The sequence below is a fragment of the Podarcis bocagei genome (genome assembly GCF_964188305.1).
Source record: "Podarcis bocagei genome assembly, chromosome: 1".
Taxonomy (NCBI): domain Eukaryota; kingdom Metazoa; phylum Chordata; class Lepidosauria; order Squamata; family Lacertidae; genus Podarcis; species Podarcis bocagei.
The window spans coordinates 74,417,408-74,435,931 of NC_138125.1; the positions used below are offsets into that span (position 1 = coordinate 74,417,408).

Below are 18,524 nucleotides of genomic sequence, written 5' to 3' on the forward strand. Positions count from 1 at the left end.
ACAACCCTTGGAAATAGGCAACTGCAAGAAGGAAGCCATTATTGGCTGTTTTTACATTCAAGTCTCAAAATTTCATTAATACTCAATTTGCAAATGGAACACTCTCCAATCTAGAACGAAATATATTGTCAACATTTGCATCCTTCAATTATAATCTTATACAGTAGCAGATAGTGAAGTGGAAGTCACTGCTGCTTACCAAAAAACAAGGGCATGGCAGGGAGAACAGCATGGTGCAAATACACCGCTGCCACCACCACATTAGCTGTGCTGGTGCATTTGCATCACCACCATCTTGCTTCTCTCAGAAAGCTGCAGTGATTCACCTGCCAGGAGGTAAGGTAAGCACCTCCACCCCATCCCACAATCTGCTACTGGCTTACAACTCATGTAAATTAATTTGCAGCACAAAAGCAGTTTTACATTAAGAAATCTTTACAAATCTGGTGGAAAAAACAGATTTTTATTCACATGGTCAAGATAACATCTTATTCTGCCAATTTTAAATAAGACAGCTCTACGGCATCCTTCTCTGAAGAGGCATTGCACGGGACACAAAAAATGACCAATGTGATCCCTCGGTGAATAGAACAGGTCTTACGCCACCAGAGCAGAAGCTGTGGATGATTCACTAGACAGAGGGAGGCAAAAGAGAGATGTCAAGATGTGGCAAGTGCAACACCCACAAGACTGCATTTAGGAATTTTATGACAATTCCAGCGGCTCACTCAGACATCCAAGGAAGGGCTGAGCCAACACAAAAGAAAAACCTTTCTGGTGGAAACTACGAATGTTTGGAACACAATCATCACAGTGAGCAATCTGCAAATGAAGCAACTGAATGCTTAAAGAACTATGGAGGAAATCTAGCCTAGTATACCTGTTAACAGGATTAGCACATATTTCTAACAAGTTATTCTGTTAGAGATGTACTACATATATAGCACCTGTAGACCAACAGTACTCACTTGGGCTGGAAAGAGTTCTTTTACAGAAGCATATCTCAATTGCATTTAATGGCTACATTACCCTTTAAAATAAAACTGAGCCTACAGGTAGCCAGTCTATTGTCAAATCAGATGTAAGAGAAATTTTATGTTTAGAACATTATGACAGCAGCTTTCCTTGTGTAAGTGCTATCTCCCCCCCCCCCCAATCCAATGTCATAAGGTTAGGAAACTGAAACCTGCTGCCTACTTTTTTTTTCTTCATGGAAAATTTCTACACCAGGATCAAGAGCAAATTATACTTACTACTTCCAATTAGGTGGGAGTACCCTCTTGGTCTTGTAATAACGAGCAAGCCTATGAATTCTGCTCTCAATCAAAATGAGACGGAATTTGGCATCTTTATCCTAAGGAGGGAAAACCAATTTTCTTATAAATACTGCTTTTTAACAAAAGAAACTAACTAGAAAGGGAAGGGGATATTCAGTGAAATCTTACATAATGGATTACCCCAACCTAGAGGCATGACCTTCTGTAATTGTTCTTAGAACAACTGCAGGTTGCATTTTATAACCTTGAGGATGGAGTATATCCAGCTTACCTTCCGGTTCCTCTCAAGATGCTTACGGACAGCCACAGCCTTCTTGATCAAGTGGTAAAGGTCTTCTGGAAGATCAGGGGCAAGTCCTTTGGATTTAAGAATCCTTAGAATTTTGTTGCCTGTCACAAAACGAACTTGGGCAACACCATGGGAGTCCCTGAGGATCACACCTGAAACAGAGAAATAATTACACACTTTTAGAAATACAAGACAACTCAGCTATGATTGGAAATGCTCACTCTACCAAGGAATTATTAGTCAATACAAGGGAGAACTATTCTGATGGAAATAAAAAATGGTTTCTAACAATTATCACAGAGAGCAACCTGAGCAAAACAGTGCTATGCACACTCAGAAATACAGGTACTTGATGGGTCTATACAGCACCTTGAAATTTTAGAAGCAATGGAATTTGAGGGCTGAAACCAAATAAATCTTTGAAATTTAATGGGCTGAAATATTTACTTAGCAACACACACACACACACACACACACACACACACACACACTTAAAGCTCCAATCCCATGTATTACACATGATTTAAGACTTATATGCTTAACCCAAGACAGAGATGCAGCTATACCACTACAACTGAGCACTCCACTAGCAATAGTCAAGCAACACAACTAGAACTGTAAAAACTCTATGTAGCCAACAGGAGTAATACCTGCCAAATGTGGTACATTAGCTCAACATACCAATTTGTGAGGGAGTTAGGCCCTTCTTCGCCAACTTGTAGATCTGTTCTTTGACATCATCAGAAGTAAGTTTGAGCCACTGTAATAATTCAATTGTGAGCCGGATTAGTTCACACATAGTTTACGTTGGTAGTATAAACCAACACCCAGACTCAAATTGGGACTACATTAACCATGCAATACATTACATCAATGCAGTTTTAGAAAATGCAACTGTCTAGGAGTCTTTCAAACAAACCTCTCTGCTAAATCTTAATGCATATTCTTGTAGCATTTGTTTTCAGAAAATAGTGGTGGGTTGCATTGTAACCCACAGTGGCTGCTATGCTGTTTTATGTTGCATTTTTGTTTTAATTGCTAGCTTTTAAATTGTACATATGTACAAATGTATACCACTTTTGTTCAGGAACACTGTAAGAAATTGTAAAGAGATCCTAAAGGACTACTCCAAACTAGTAAAGTGACAAATGTAATTCAGTGTGAAAAATTATAAAGAGGCACATGTGTGTATGGGGGGAGGAGTATAAAGATATATGCTCTTGGGGTCTGAACCAGCAGAGACTGACTAGGAAGGAAATTTTGTGGTCATAGTAGACAGGTTGATAAAGAGAGTAACTGAGTTTGTGGCAGCTGCGAAAAAGACAAATACCATGTTAGGGATCATTAGGAAAGTAATTGAAAATAAAACTGCCAGTATCATAATGACATTATACAAATTTGTCTAAGACCATCAATGATTACTAACCATGATGATTTTGCTCCTCCGTCATGGTCAGAGGCAACATGCTTCCGAATAATAATAATAATTTATTATTTATAACCCGCCCATCTGGCTGGGTTTCCCCAGCCACTCTGGGCGGCTTCCAAAAGAATATTAAAATACTGTGATACATCAAACATTAAAAGCTTCCCTAAACAGGGCTGCCTTCAGATGTCTTCTAAAAGTCTGGTAGTTGTTGTTCTCTTTGACATCTGGTGGGAGGGCGTTCCACAGGGAGGGCGCCACTACCGAGAAGGCCCTCTGCCTGGTTCCCTGTAACTTGGCTTCTCGCAGTGAGGGAACCGCCAGAAGGCCCTCGGTGCTGGACCTCAGTGTCCGGGTAGAACGATGGAGGTGGAGACGCTCCTTCAGGTATACTGGACCGAGGCCGTTTAGGGCTTTAAAGGTCAGCACCAACACTTTGAATTGTGCTCGGAAACGTACTGGGAGCCAATGTAGGTCTTTCAAGACCGGTGTTATATGGTCTCGGCGGCCGCTCCCAGTCACCAGTCTGGCTGCTGCATTCTGGATTAGTTGTAGTTTCTGGGTTACCTTCAAAGGTAGCCCCACGTAGAGCGCATTGCAGTAGTCCAAGCGGGAGATAACCAGAGCATGCACCACTCTGGCGAGGCAGTCCGCGGGCAGATAGGGTCTGAGCCTACGTACCAGATGGAGCTGGTACACAGCTGCCCTGGACACGGATTTAACCTGTGCCTCCATGGACAGCTGTGAGTCCAAAATGACTCCCAGGCTGCGCACCTGGTCCTTCAGGGGCACAGTTACCCCATTCAGGACCAGGGAATCCTTCACACCTGCCCGCCTCCTGTCCCCCAGAAACAGTACTTCTGTCTTGTCAGGATTCAATCTCAATCTGTTTGCCACCATCCATCCTCCAACCGCCTCCAGACACTCACACAGGACCGTCACCGCCTTCACTGGTTCTGATTTGAAAGAGAGGTAGAGCTGGGTATCATCCGCATACTGATGAACATCCAGCCCAAACCCCTTGATGATCTCTCCCAGCGGCTGCATGTGGATGTTGAAAAGCATGGGGGAGAGGACAGAACCCTGAGGCACCCCACAAGTGAGAGCCCAGGGGTCTGAACACTCATTCCCCACCACCACTTTCTGAACACGGCCCAGGAGGAAGGAGCGGAACCACTGTATAACAGTGCCCCCAGCTCCCAGCCCCTCAAGACGGTCCAGAAGGATGTTATGGTCGATGGTATCAAACGGCGCTGAGAGATCCAGCAGAACCAGGAAACAGCTCTCACCTTTGTCCCTAGCCCGCCGGAGATCATCAACCAGTGCGACCAAGGCAGTTTCAGTCCCGTGATGAGGCCTGAATCCCGACTGGAAGGAATCCAAATGGTCCGCTTCTTCCAGGCGTGCCTGGAGTTGTTCAGCAACCACTCGCTCAATCACCTTGCCCAAGAATGGAAGATTTGAGACTGGGCGATAGTTGGCCATCGTGGCCGCATCTAAAGATGGTTTTTTAAGAAGCGGTTTAATAACCGCCTCTTTCAGCGGGTCTGGAAAGGCTCCCTCATGGAGGGAAGCATTCACCACCCCACTTGCTAAAAGCTACAGGAGGAGAGAATGTGCCTTTGTGCTCAGATCCTGCTTGCAGGTTTCCCACAGGCTTCTAGGTGGCCACTGTGAGAACAAGATACTGACCTGATCTAGCAGGCTCTTCTTATGTTCTTACCTTTGAAACCATTTCCAGTGCCACGCTAAACTGAATATATACAGTTGCAGCCACAGACAAATTTCAGTGTGCTTCATTAATATAAATATTTGAGAAAGGCTTGCCTATTATTTAACTACCTGCTGAACAGCACTTTAGAGAGTACTTTGCTGTACTAAGAGCTTTTAGAAAACAGGACACTTTGACAAATGCATGATAGCATCACTGTTTAATCTATACACTGTAGGCCAAAATAGTTTTCTACAATGGCAACCCACTTGAATATTATTTGACTGTACAACATAATACATTCCCCACATATGTTAAGCCAAAGCAGGATCACAAACAACTGAAGATATTACTTACTGTGGGCACACTTCGCCTATAGGGCAAGGCAGACTGGGACAGGCCCTTCCTGTGGGAAAAGAAACCGAAGGAAATGTGTATAAAGTTTAGAACATGCATTTCTAGAAACACGGCAGACAAGCAGCTCATTATCTGATACCCAACAGTCACCAACTTGCTGCAGCAGCAACCCATAAATATTATGACCACCCGTGATGCTTCCAAGACCGTACCGTGTGCAGTCAAACCAATGGAAAAATAAAAACTCTTGAACTACAACAGCCTCACTATTTTCTGGTTTTATAAAAAGGGAGGGAGGAAAGTTACTCCCCACGACGATTTCATTTTTACTAAATCAAGTCTGAGCCCACGTCTCCAAGCGTGGCGGTTTCCCGCGACCCGACTCCAGAGGCCTCCCCGGGAGAAAGTCGGGAAGCCCAGGGTGAAAACCACCCTGAGTCTCCATTCGCAATGAGCCCCAAGATCCAGCCCCAGGCTAATGGTCAGCCAGGAACAGCGAGGCCGAGGCCGGCCATGGACACCCGGGAGACAAGGCGGCTCCTCTCCTCGAGGCCTCCGAGAAAAGGGCCCCGAAGCAACGCGCCGCCAGCCCATAGCCCGGCCCCACCAGCTCCCCCCGGCCCCAGGAGCGCTAGAGAGAGCGCCCTCCTCTCGAGCCCCGGCCCTCGCCTCCTTTCCCCGCTCCGCGGGCGACTCACCCAGGAGCGTGCATGCGACCCATGATGGCGGCGGCGGCGGCGAAAAGGAAGAGGAAAGCGAGGCGGCCGCGCAGATCTACCCTTTCCTGCAGTCGGAAGTGACGTCAGCGCGCTCGGCCGCCGCCGCTCTCGGGTTTCCTGTTTTGTTTGGAGACATCCATTTTGCTTCGCTAGAGCCATAGAGTTCGCAGCAACTAGAGGGGCAGCGCAGCCGGTCTATTTTCACTCGCGGGAAGGGAGCTGGAGGCGCGGGACGCTCGGTGGGGGGCGCGGCTGGCGGGAAGGGGCTTTTTCAGCGCCAGTGGCCATAAGAGCCTTAGTGGATCCCAACAGGGGTTGACTACACCTCAGTGACGAAAGGCTCCGGTAGAGAACAGCAGGCGACCCTCCAGATGCCATTCAAATAATGGCATTCAAATTAAGTGACATAAAGCGTTACAAGCGCTATATATCGAAAGGGCAGTAGCACATCAGCAAAACTAAGAACAGATTCCTTAAAACCAATCGATACGGTTCATTACGCACTTCATAGTGATGCGAAATATCAGAAACAGCTGCTGTGACAAATGACACAGTCTCCCTGGGCAGGGGCTTCTTCACAGAGCTCACCAAGGGCGCTTCTTTTTAACCCTCAGAGAGGATCGATCGCTTCTATGCTGTTTTTGCAGGGATGGAGCAACAGGTTCCATAGAAGACCCAGTGTCTGAGAGGTCTATTTCTTCATATGGATACTCTGAGCATAGCCTGTCTATATTTCAGATTGAACATTGTTTTCTCCCAAATGTTGATTACAGAGGTGACAGTCAAATAAGGCAGGCACAGAACTTGTTTCCTCAGGTGACATTTTCCCACCCTGTGTATATATATATTCTCTCTGTATATTATGAAACCATGTTTTAATAAGAACCTCCACCTCCATCTGAAATATGGAGACAGTAAAACAGAGTAACTGAGTTCCTTGGCTTGACCTGTGCTAGAGCGCTGATGTGTAGTGCTGTAATGCAACTACCATGACACCTACAGTATAGTTTCCAGAAGGGACTACCATGCACAGTACTGTATGTTTTCATTGAATTGTAAAATTGGAACCCCTAGTTCTATTTGCCCAACGCAGGGCTTGAGCCAACAACCAGAAATTAAGAATCTCATGCTCTGTGTATTTTTTCTTTTAAAATAAACTTGCATCTAAAGCATAGCTGTCAACGTTTCCCTTTTTCAAAGGGAAATTCCCTTATTCTGAATAGGATTCCTTGCAAGAAAAGGGAAAAGTTGACAGCTATGATCTAAAGGTGTTGAGCTCTGGATGTGCTGGGCCATGTCTGTTGTTACAGGAAACAAGTGTTTTCTGCAATTACTAATCCATAATATTTAACATGCAAACCACCTGCTTGTCCAATCAAGCACTATATTTGACATTACAAAGAGGCAGGTAAGTAGCCGTGTTGGTCTGATGCAGTCAAAATATATATTTAAAAATTTAAAAAATTGTCCAGTAGCACCTTAGAGACCAACTAAGTTCGTTCTTGGTATAAGCTTTTGTGTGCATGCACACTTCTTCAGATACACTGAAACAGAAGTCACCAAACCCTTATATATAGTGGGAGGGTGGGGTGGGGCTTTTCTCAGGAGGGTAGGAGGAGATGGGTGATTGACTCAATGGGTATGGTAAACCTGTTGACTGTTAATGACTGCAATTAGTCCTACAGGAAAAAGCAAGGGATAGTATGCAGATGATTAGCATGTGTAATGAGACAGGAATCCAGTATCTCTATTAAGACCAGGTATTAATAGAGATATTAATAGAGATATCAATTTTTTATTTTTTTACATATTCAATTACAAAGAAGCAAACTCTAGTGAATGGCAGCTGTTATGCTTGGTAGATGTGAGCATGTTCAGGTGATGTACTTTTGACATGAAACTGTTTTTCTTGACTATTTTCCTTTCTTGCAGGAAACAGCTATACTTTTACAACCACTGAGGAAGTAAAAGCAGTGAGTGGAGATGCTATTCAGCAGAAAACAGCACAAAGAAAAAAAGGATAGGAAGCCCCTTCCACATCCAATTTCAGCCCAATGGCAGCATGGTTTTAAATAAAATTCCAAGCACTCAAAGAACTGCCATCAGTTTTGCAAACCCAGCCAACATACTGTGTGAATCGCTGAGAGTATTTGCTTTGTGTGCTGTTGCCACAAAAGTCAGCCAGGTATAGTGAAATAAAGACAATACGGCAGTAATTTTTAAAATGTGACCAAATGCTGGTCTACATTTTCTGCAGAAAAGGAAAATATAGCAGCTGTGCACTCTTAAGCTGATGAAATTTTAAAGGTGCCCTCAGACTTATTTGAGCTGTAGAACCACCAACTCCAAAAAATGCAGTGGCTTTGAGTTTTGTACTTCAAACCAGACACAAGTAGTAGCCAAAGATAGAAATTTGCTAATAGCAAACAACAGAGAATTTAGGCTTTGCTAAGTGAATGGGTAATAGTAAAATCTATTACAAGGCCTCTACATTATTTTCGTAGCTTGTTTGTTTTTCTACTTCCCCACGCACACATACCAGTGTTTGTAGAAAAAGAGGCAATACGTTATTTATTCCAGAATAGTGTTTAATGTAATTGTAGGACAGTTATGGAGTCACATTTAACCCACATATTATGGGTTAGGATACTGATAGAAATACTGTACTGTACATCCTTATTAGCTATCAGTGTAATATAACTGAAGTATTTGGTTCTTACAGATAAATAGACAATTCAAGGCAAACTTCTACATTTGCTCCCAATGCATTTCATTATCTATGAACCTTTGCCATACATTTTTTAGTCACAGTATGAGAGTACAAAGCACAGAAGGAAATTAAATTCCTATGGATTGTGAGAATGGTGCTATATTGCCTGAATGGTTTTCCTCCATGTAACATGCATAGGCTACAATCTAAAACAAACAGACTTAAGTCCATTGGTGTAAATGAGCTTAAGCATACATAACTCTGCATTATACTGTGCCCCTAACTCGGCAAATACCAGAAATAAAATTTCTTCAATTTGAAAGCTGCACTGTATAGTGTCCTAGAAAGAGCAATCAGGTTTTTAAGGCAACATACTAAGATTTCTGCACCATTTTAATTTTAAAAATAGAGAAATATCAAAGATCTCTTGAGCTTTCATATATATGTGTAGATCATAAAAAAGCAGTAATATTTAAAAAATTCAGTGCAAAGTCATAGCCAGGTTATTTAGTACAGAAAACGTGGAGGTCATTTTTCTTACAGCAAGATGTTTTCCTCAAAAGTACATAGACACAATTTTCTTTCTAGCTGCAGTCCATACATGTTGCATAAGATTTTATTTGATTAACAATGTATAAAATGCCAGTAAGACCACATTTTAAAAACACGAAAGTGTTAAATGTTAACCCAATTATTCCCTCCTCCCCTTTTGTGTATACCAAACTAAGATAATCATCTGTTGTGTATCACACCACTATAAATAATTCAAGAGATGCAAAATTAATGTTGTTCCTCTACAGTTTTTAATGGTAAATGAAGAACAGTTTAAGAATCTACCAACGTGTACTTTATTTTGAAAAGTGGTGAAGGTGGGCAAAGGCACAGGCATGGACAAACACTGGCAAATGCTACCATTAAGGCAGCATACATATTCTAACCAGCATCCAGCCAAGAGTCTTTTTAATGTCACGTTTTGTGCTGTAACATACTGTGCTCTAGTAGCAGACTGCAAAAAAGCAGTACATATTGCTTCCAGTAATTTAATGGAACGTTTCACAAAAACAGTAGTCTTACTTTCCTGTCTGGTTGTGGTTCTATTGATGAAATGGAATGCATCTCAAAAAGCATCAAGTGAGCAGGAAATACAATCTAGTTAGTTTATATATAGGTTACTATTTACATACTGAACTCAAAGCTAATAAAACCAGGACTTTTTAAACCTCAAGTAGCTTTTGTTAGCCACAATGTAATTTTGACACAGAAATATTCCAAGGTTTTATTGTACAATTGGACCACAAATATTTCAGGCAGCAAAATGTTATTCCCATTTCTCCCCTGCCCTTTTTAGTATTAGGTCCGAAAATGGAGACCTCACTATGCTTTAGGGTAAATAAATTAGATCACATTTTAGTTCAGTTGCCCGGCAATAAAGATTGTCATTGTCTACTTTATCCTCCTTTATCATTGCATAATTTTGCTTTAAGCTCATTATTACGGACAGTTGAGAGATCAGCTTTATTCAGAAGTATTTGGGCTTTAGCTTTAAATGTATCAGGTGATATCCAACTAGGTCATGCTCAAAGTAGACCCAATAAAATTAATGGACTTAAATTATGAGTCCATTGATTTCACTGGGCATACTCAAAGTATGACGAATATTGGATATTGGCCATGGTGCAATCTAAACACTTCCTACATCAGCTTTTTAAAATCTTCGTTTTACCAGTTAGTAAATTTTATTTATAGCAACCTATCCCTAAGTATCACACAAATGTAGAAAACTAGAATACAATTAAAATCAGTGGATTCAGAGTGCAATCCACTAAAAGGTGGTGCAGAGCATCTTCCACGCATTTCAGCAAGTCAATTTCTACTGGAGTGAGTAAGGTGCTTGGATTACTCTTTTAGTGCTCATAGACTGAAAAACTGTTATTGTGCCCAGTCACATCACCCAAAGTTTTTAGTGCAACTTATTCTCAACCGGCAGCTGATACGATGCTCTTCTGCTCTTTCAAGTGACCTGGAAATGGAATCCCTACCAAATAATGCATAACCCATAACATTTACTTTCTGGAAAAATATGTGCTATGCAGCAAACCATGGCATAAAATAGCTTCAATGTATATCTTAATGTGGCAGTTTATCAAGGTATAACTTACGGGCGCACAAAAATGATCAAAGTCAACTGGATAAGCATTTAACATTTTGGTGCCATCTGAGTTTGACTTAAGGAAGCTGAATAAAATAAAAGGGGGGAGGAATGTTAAATGAAGTATTTATATAGCAAACCATGTGAGCAAACATTCATTCTTTTTTTTAAAAAAAGCTGGATAAAAAAGTGTTTTAGAAACAATTATCAGAAATGAGGTATAAGAAGCAGCTGAATGACAAAATAAGGCACCATTGTTTATTACTTCCATTACTGGCACTCATTCTGATAATAGCCTCAAAGAGATTTAATGAGTCCAAATGCTCACTAAGGAGTATCTCCAGCTGTCTGTTTAAATCTCCCTTTTGACAGTTTGTGCAGCCACTAACTCTTTTCTGACAAGGAGCAATCTTTTTTTTTTACTTTGATATTTTTTGACATGGTACTGTGTCCGATAACAGCAGCATAAAGCAAGCTTCCAATGTATCAACAGGCAAGCAATTCAAATGTGACTGAATCTAATCTATTTTTTTAATTAAAAAAGAAACACCCCTTAGATTTAATTTGGAACATCTAGTCAAGGTTTATAACTTCATTATCCACAGATATTAAATTTATACAATTCATTTACAGCAATGCTTGGATATTATTACAGTAAAAGCATGAAGCAGAGCTGGTTTTCCAGAAGCCCTGTTTAAACTTTGTGAAGGCTGGTCCAACAGCAATCTGCCAAATTGCCATGTTTTATGTTAAAGTGTGTGAGTTATCTTCAAGTAGGAAAAAGTGACCAAATATGGGTGAAGTTGAGTTTATTCAATTCTGTTCTTATTTTCACCTCTCTCAGCTGCCAGGTTCACAAATATGGTACAGCAGCAAGTCGATACCAGTTGACAGTCTCCTTGTTCAAGTTAAATTCCTTTAAGGAGAGTGTGACACCGCCCAGGAAAAAGTTCTCACGCAGCGATTCAGCACTGAGTACACTTAGCTGAAGTTCCCTTTGCTTTAGGGTCTCTTTGCTATATCCACTGTATACAAGCTATATATAAAAAAACCACACAGTAATTCATAAACAATGAAAGCCAAGACAGTTTATTTACAAAACATCCAGGATTAAGTTACAAAAACTGATGGTGAGTAAGACAGATCCCTGTATAGAATACGTCTTTTATTTTCTACTCCTAGGCTTATTACAATTTGCTGGGTGACTGAGGTAACCTTCTGCCTCAATCAGCCATATGGAAGATAGGTATATGGTAAAGGTAACGGTACCCCTGACCGTTAGGTCCAGTTGCAGACAACTCGGGTTGAACGCTCATCTCGCTCTATAGGCCAAGGGAGCAGGCGTTTGTCCGCAGACAGCTTCTGGGTCATGTGGCCAGCATGACTAAGTCGCTTCTGGTGAACCAGAGCAGTGCATGGAAACACAGTTTACCTTACCACCGGAGTGGTACCTATTTATCTACTTGCACTTTGATGTGCTTTCGAACGGCTAGGTTGGCAGAAGCTGGGACCGAGCAATGGGAGCTCACCCCATTATGGAAATTCGAACCGCCAACCTTCTGAATGGCAAGCCCTAGGCTCTGTGGTTTAGACCACAGCGCCACCCGCTGGTACCCGCCACCCGCTGGTACCTGAATACAAATGTATGTTTTTAAGGTACAGTCATACCTCGGGATGAATACGCTTCAGGTTAAGCATTTTTGGGTTGCGCTCTGTGGTGACCCGGAAGTAATGGAGCGCGTTACTTCCAGGTTTCACCGCTCGCGCATGCGCAGACGCTCAAAATGACATCACGCGCATGCGCGAAAGCAGCAAAATGTGACCTGTGCATGCATGTTACATTCGCTTCAGGATGCAAACAGGGCTCTGGAACGGATCCTGGTGTATTTCTTTTGACCTTCATTCATTTAGAGTGGGAATGGTGTTGGGTTGTTGTTGTTTTTTTAAATCCTTTTATTAAATCCTGGAATATGCTCACTAATTTATGTTTCAAAACATTCCACTCCCTGAACTAGCACCTACCCTTTGAAGGGCAATAGTTTAATTAGTGATGAAAGTTGGAAAGGGACAATGTCAACATAGCTACATGTCCCGGATTTCCATGCACACACTTCCTATCTGCATCCCCTGGGATTACAACAGCAAGTGTCTGCATTCATTTTAAATCCCCACTCAACAGATTATCGTCATGTGGGGACATCTGTAATCGTGGGCACACCCTTAGATTAATCCATAAATATATCTGGAATGTTTCATTCAGCTGTGAATATATGGATTTAGATGTCCACCTATACCCACCCACCTATATTAGATGAAAAATTCTTCAATTAGTCATTGACTTATTTGCTCTGCTGTCAAGGATTGTTCACAAATATTCTAACATCTTAGCTTAAATGCAGTTGCAGTGGTGTATTTCTAGTGTCTGCCACCCCCTAGGCAGAAGAGATTTGTTGGGGTAGAGGGACAGGAGGGAGAGAGGAAGAGGGACGTACAAGGATCACCAGATTGCCTGCACAAGCCCTTTGTAACCTTTTGGGTATCTACTCCGAAGTAAATACCAGTGAACCAAATTGATTTTACCCACTCCCCCAAGTGTGTACAGTTTAAGACCTCAGTGATTTGATCTACTGAAAACAGGCTTGTAAAAATAAGCTTTAAAAATGGACTTGCAAAGTTCCTTCCCTACCTTCACCCCCAATTTCATATTCCATTGTTTTAACTGTAACATTCAGAAGACTAAGAATATTTTTTTTTAAAGAGGCAGATTTTCAGGAAAAATCCTGGCACTGGATTCTTGCTTGAAGAAAATATTTTAGAAGAGGCTCTCCTCTCCCACTCCGAATTCATAAACAGGGATACAGTGCTTTCAAGGATAAAGCTAACTTCCCAATTTTTGAAATCATTCCCTGTTATTGGAGAGTGGCACCATGGTTAACTGGGATGTGAGAGAAAAGCATTCTCTGTGATCCACACTGGGCACCCTGAAAAGGTGGTAGACTTCTCTTAACAGCTTAAGGCCTATTTGGATGTAAAAGCAATTGGAAAATTGTACAGCCAGACATATATATATTCTGGCCCCAAGCTGTTTCATACAGCATGTGTTATGGCAGCTGCAGGATAGATGTGATTTAGAGTATGTTTCTTACTCCCATTGGGGCAATTCAATGGGGGCCCACTGATGTGTTCCATCAGTTATAGCTATGTAACATGGATTTGCTTTGAAAAGCCACCGAATATTATACATAGCTTATTTCAGCTTACCATTTCATTGAATGTTGGATTTCTTGTTTTCCGTGATATCTTGGTTTTCCGTTTAGAGGTTTTATGTATGTCCGGAAGCAGGTATGTTTTCACATATGGATTTGGGTCTGTGCCATCATCAGTCACCTGAGAATGAGAGCACATCTCTGGTGTAAGAAACAACCATCAACCATACTGAAATAAAGTAAGACACTGGCGTTGCTGTTTAAATAACACAGGGATTTTTATCATAGGGATAATACCCTTAGAAATAACTGTTGGTAAGAGCAAACTACTTGTCACCAAAATCTACTATGAACTATCATATGCATTTTCCAGTTTTGTACATACCAGATCCTTAATGTGCATCACCATGATAAACAGAGTGCTGTTTCTATAGGAGATAGATAGTTTAACTTCTCCTCCTACTTTGCCCGAGGTAGGACTTGAAGGGCTCACATCTTAAAAAAAAGAAAAGGCAGAATGATATTTCCCTCTACATTCCATAGTCAGAACGTTACCTAACCTGTGAACTTGTCATTCCCTTTTCCCACAGAGGAAAAATCATTCCCTGCTATCAGAGAGTGGCACCATGGGTAACTGGGATGTGAGAGAAAAGCACTCTCTGTGATCAGTACTGGTCATCCTGAAAAGGCCAGTTTATGGAGTTCTGACTACTTGAAATGACAACATGTAGTATCACATTACTATTGAAGGAATGGGTTTCCCAAACCAAAAACTGACTGTGCAGGCAGTTTAAAACAGGCACCAAAATCCCTATTTTTCCTTAGCTAAAATCCATTAACGAGCTCTGAGTCAATGTATAAACAAAAACCCGGTTGTATAAACAAGTGCTCAGAGCCCTCTCCTTTATCAGTTCATGACGGCAAGGATGACCTTGGCTGTTCCAGTAGAACAGGGATGACACGCCTAGGTCCTGACCACACTGACGCACAGACCTAGTCTGGGAACAGCGCCAGAGTGTGTTCTTGGAGTTGGTGACCTCTTACTCCAAGATAAGAGTAGGAACAGGAATACCCTTTTATGGTCAGAAGTACAGGAAGGAAAACCCTTTTATTGTTAAGAATACCGGAGCAGGAACACATGTGATGTCAACCTGCGTGTATAGGCTGACGTGGTTGGATTCCTGGGGAAGGGGGAGAGGGTGCCTGGAGGATATACATACTGCATGAAATTTCTCATTTCTTTGGACTTGCTGTGGACTGACCACGCGAGTGCCTTTCTGCTGTTCTGGAGAGCAGAAATAAAGAACTCTTTCCCTGAACCAACCCTCAGTGTCATCTGACTTCCTTCCTCCCTCCTGGGAGCAATGCAGAGCCCACCAATCGGTAAAGTCTAATAAGGCTACACTATCAGAGATGAATCCAACAAACTGTTATTGAGGAGATAGTGACAAAATAGAGTGAACTGCACAAAGCCCACTGGACAAATCACACACACTTTATTAGATAACAAATTCACCTCCTCTCCATCAAAAACTTTCACTACTTTATACCAATATGTTTGTGGTTTGACAATTTCCCACAGAGCTTAAATTACAGATGAGTGTAGAAGGGAGACATTTATTCATGGGTGGACTTCTTTGACAAAATGAGAAATGTGACATTTGTTGAAATATATTCTATTTGCTGGTTCTTCTATTCAATATAAAATAAGAAATGAAGCAAAAAAAGGGGAGGGGAGAAGAAAACCAGCACACAAAATCATTGAACTTGTATTTTAAAATAGAAAAAGAAACTCTCAAATGTAAATGTTTTGAGATACATTCTCTTTCAAGGACACTTTAAACAGGTAAATATTTTTATTCACACTCAAGTTATTTTGAATTATTGGTTTGTATGCTAGGAAAAACCAGGGGCGGGGGGGGGGGGAATGACTGAAATGTTCAATAACTAGTTCAATACAGTTGTCCTCCTGCCTTTATGATTTCCCTTTTTGTGCTTGATAGAATGTAACTACAAGAAATATTTTCACTTTTCAGGACACGATCCAAGTTGCCTTTTCTTCTTTAAAAGTGATATTCTTACCTGTACACTTGGCTATTCCATCTATTCCTTCAGCTTTTTCATCACGAAGTATGGGATGGAAGAATGTATAAACAAGATCACACTAGATGTGGAAAGACAAAATGTTATTATGAGGTGACAGTACCCAACATAAAGGAATTAAAACAATGATGTTTATATTACCGTATTTATCGCACCATAGGACGCACTTTTTACCTCCTAAAAAGCAAGGGAAAATGTGTGTGCGTCCTATGGAGCGAATGCAGGGGAGGAGGCTGGCGGGAAAAGCCCTCAAGAGCCGCACACAAGCTTCGTGCGCTCTTGCGGGCTTTTCTCCAGGAGGGAGAAGGGACTGACTGGCCACATCAGTCCCTTCTCCCTCCTGGGGGAAAAGCCCCCAAGAGCGGCGCCCTCTTTAAAGGCTGTGCGGCTCCTGCAGGCTTTTCTATGAGGTGGGGGAATCCCCCCACCTCCCAGAAAAGCCAGGAGAAGCCGCGCAGCCCCTTTAAAGAGCGTGCGGCTTCTGCGGGAGGTGGGGGAAGCTGCAGCGGATTCCCTCCTCCCGGGCTCCCTTTTAAGCGGCAATGTGGGAGGGGAGCAGCTTACACTCGTGTAAGCAGCTCCTCTCCCACTTTCCTGCTTCAAAGCAACTACGGAGGAGGGAAGGAAGGGGACCATGGATCCTCCGCTGCTAGAGGCTTCAGCGGATTCCCTCCTCCCGGGCTCCCTTTGAAGCGGCAATGTGGGAGGGGAGCAGCTTACACTCGTGTAAGCAGCTCCTCTCCCACTTTCCTGCTTCAAAGCAACTACGGAGGAGGGAAGGAAGGGGACCATGGATCCTCCGCTGCTAGAGGCTGCAGCAGATTCCCTCCTCTGTGATTGCTTTGAAGCAGGAAAGTGGGAGGGGAGCAGCTTACACTCGTGTAAGCAGCTCCTCTCCCACTTTCCTCCTTCAAAGCAACTACGGAGGAGGGAAGGAAGGGGACCATGGATCCTCTGCTGGCAAATGCAGTAGATTCCCTCCTCCTGGGCTCCCTTTGAAGCAGCAAAGTGGGAGGGGAGCAGCTTACACTTGTGTAAGCAGCTCCTCTCCTACTTTCCTGCTTCAAAGCAATCATGGAGGAGGGAAGGAAAGGGACCATGGATCCTCCACTGCTTGCGGCTGCAGCAGATTCCCTCCTCCTGGGCTCCCTTTAAAGCAGCAATGTGGGAGGGGAGCAGCTTACACTCATGTAAGCAGCTCCTCTCCCACTTTCCTGCTTCAAAGTGGAGGGAATCCACTGCAGTTGCGAGCAGAGGATCCATGTCTCCGCTTCCTTCCCTTGAAGCAGGGTGCTGGCTTCCCTTGAAACAGGGTGCGGGAAAGAGGGCAGGAAATAGATGCTGGGCAGGAAGACACAACCACACTTTGACCACTGAAAGTCCACCCTAGCCTCCCCAGATTTCCACTGAGACGGCCAGGCTAATCTCGATGGCCATAGGTCAGGCTCAGCATTATTAACTGGACTCAGATAAGCCATGGTTCCCCTTCCTACCCTCCTCTGAGGCTCCATTTAAAGCAGCAAAGAGGACAGGAGCCGCCCGCTTTGCTCCTTTAAATAGTTTAGTGCAACATTTGATTCAGAATATTTTTTTCCATATTTTCCTCCTCTAAAAACTAGGTGCGCCCTATGGTCAGGTGCGCCCTATGGAGCGAAAAATACGGTACTTTGTAGAACTACCTCCGAAACATCTGCAGATGCATTCATTAAACTTTGTATGTAGCTGTTCAGTTCCACCTTCCTTTTGGCTGCTACATCCTTTATGTGTGTTCTTCCTAAAACCATCTTACTAGGAAAGCTGCAATATAGATACAATGAACACAACATTAATAACAAGAGTAAGTAGCAACAATCAGTATTTAACTTTTACAGAAGTAAACAATCAAATACTTCAAGACTGTAAGACAAGATACTAGTATAATCTATGAGTTGGTCCAAAAGCTTGGGCAATCTTACAATAGAACAGAAGGAACACTGCAAATTATACTGTTGTCAGCTGTCCAGTATTTGTTACTATATCAAGAGTACTCCAAGTATAAGGTAACATGGCAACACACATGCTCCAAGGAAATATTTTCCACCCTTCTGTCCCCAATCCCTTTTCTAAAATCACTGAAAGCAAATACTCAAGCATCATCAACTGTTATAGTCCCTTTCAGAAATGAAATGACAAATACAGAAAATAAATTCTCATGTGTCTGCATTACTCAAGAGAACTGAGCAACAATTAATAGCTATTACTAGGCAAAGTTCTGTGTGTGACATCTATGTCATATTCAGAGCAGACCTGCTGAAATAAATGGTGAATGACCAGCACTGCATGTTACCCTTAGTATGTTACTATAACATCCTTTGAGTCATTCTCACACACCATATCTTTAAGAATGCCAGAAAATTGTATACCAGTCTGTGACCCAGGCAGAATTTTAGACTAATTTAAAATGATATGCTTTCCTCAATTAAAAAATGAGTCGTGAAATACAGTTTGTTTCAGGGAGAAGCTGCTACTACTACATTTACAAAAAGTAAAAAGCTCAACAGCACTTAAGGAGATACTGAAATAAATGAAGGCTTTAGG

General features: G+C 42.3%; 2 protein-coding genes and 1 long non-coding RNA gene across 4 annotated transcripts in view; 1 reads left to right on the top strand and 2 right to left on the bottom strand.

The window, feature by feature from the left end:
* Positions 1–444: 444 nt before the first annotated feature.
* RPS13 (ribosomal protein S13) lies at positions 445–5,796 on the bottom strand. Its single transcript, XM_081168597.1, has 6 exons — positions 5,759–5,796; positions 5,061–5,109; positions 2,248–2,326; positions 1,549–1,718; positions 1,254–1,354; positions 445–631 (listed from the first exon to the last, which is right to left on the bottom strand). Exons 1-6 carry the CDS (start codon positions 5,779–5,781, stop codon positions 598–600), a joined length of 456 nt encoding a protein of 151 aa, XP_081024723.1. The 5' UTR covers positions 5,782–5,796; the 3' UTR covers positions 445–597.
* On the top strand, positions 5,788–8,913 carry LOC308572482. The gene is made up of 2 exons (XR_014001772.1): positions 5,788–6,459; positions 7,712–8,913. It is a non-coding gene; the product is annotated as an uncharacterized lncRNA (long non-coding RNA).
* Positions 8,347–18,524, bottom strand: part of PIK3C2A (phosphatidylinositol-4-phosphate 3-kinase catalytic subunit type 2 alpha) — a 51,719-nt gene continuing 41,541 nt past the window's right edge. For both annotated transcript variants that reach the window (XM_081168587.1, XM_081168586.1), the window contains exons 29-33: positions 17,627–17,744; positions 15,927–16,008; positions 14,230–14,339; positions 13,900–14,025; positions 8,347–11,674 (exon numbers count right to left, since the gene is read on the bottom strand). In XM_081168587.1, the coding sequence (XP_081024713.1) occupies positions 11,492–11,674; positions 13,900–14,025; positions 14,230–14,339; positions 15,927–16,008; positions 17,627–17,744 (619 nt within the window). In that variant the 3' untranslated portion in view covers positions 8,347–11,491. The remainder of the gene's footprint in view (positions 11,675–13,899; positions 14,026–14,229; positions 14,340–15,926; positions 16,009–17,626; positions 17,745–18,524) is intronic.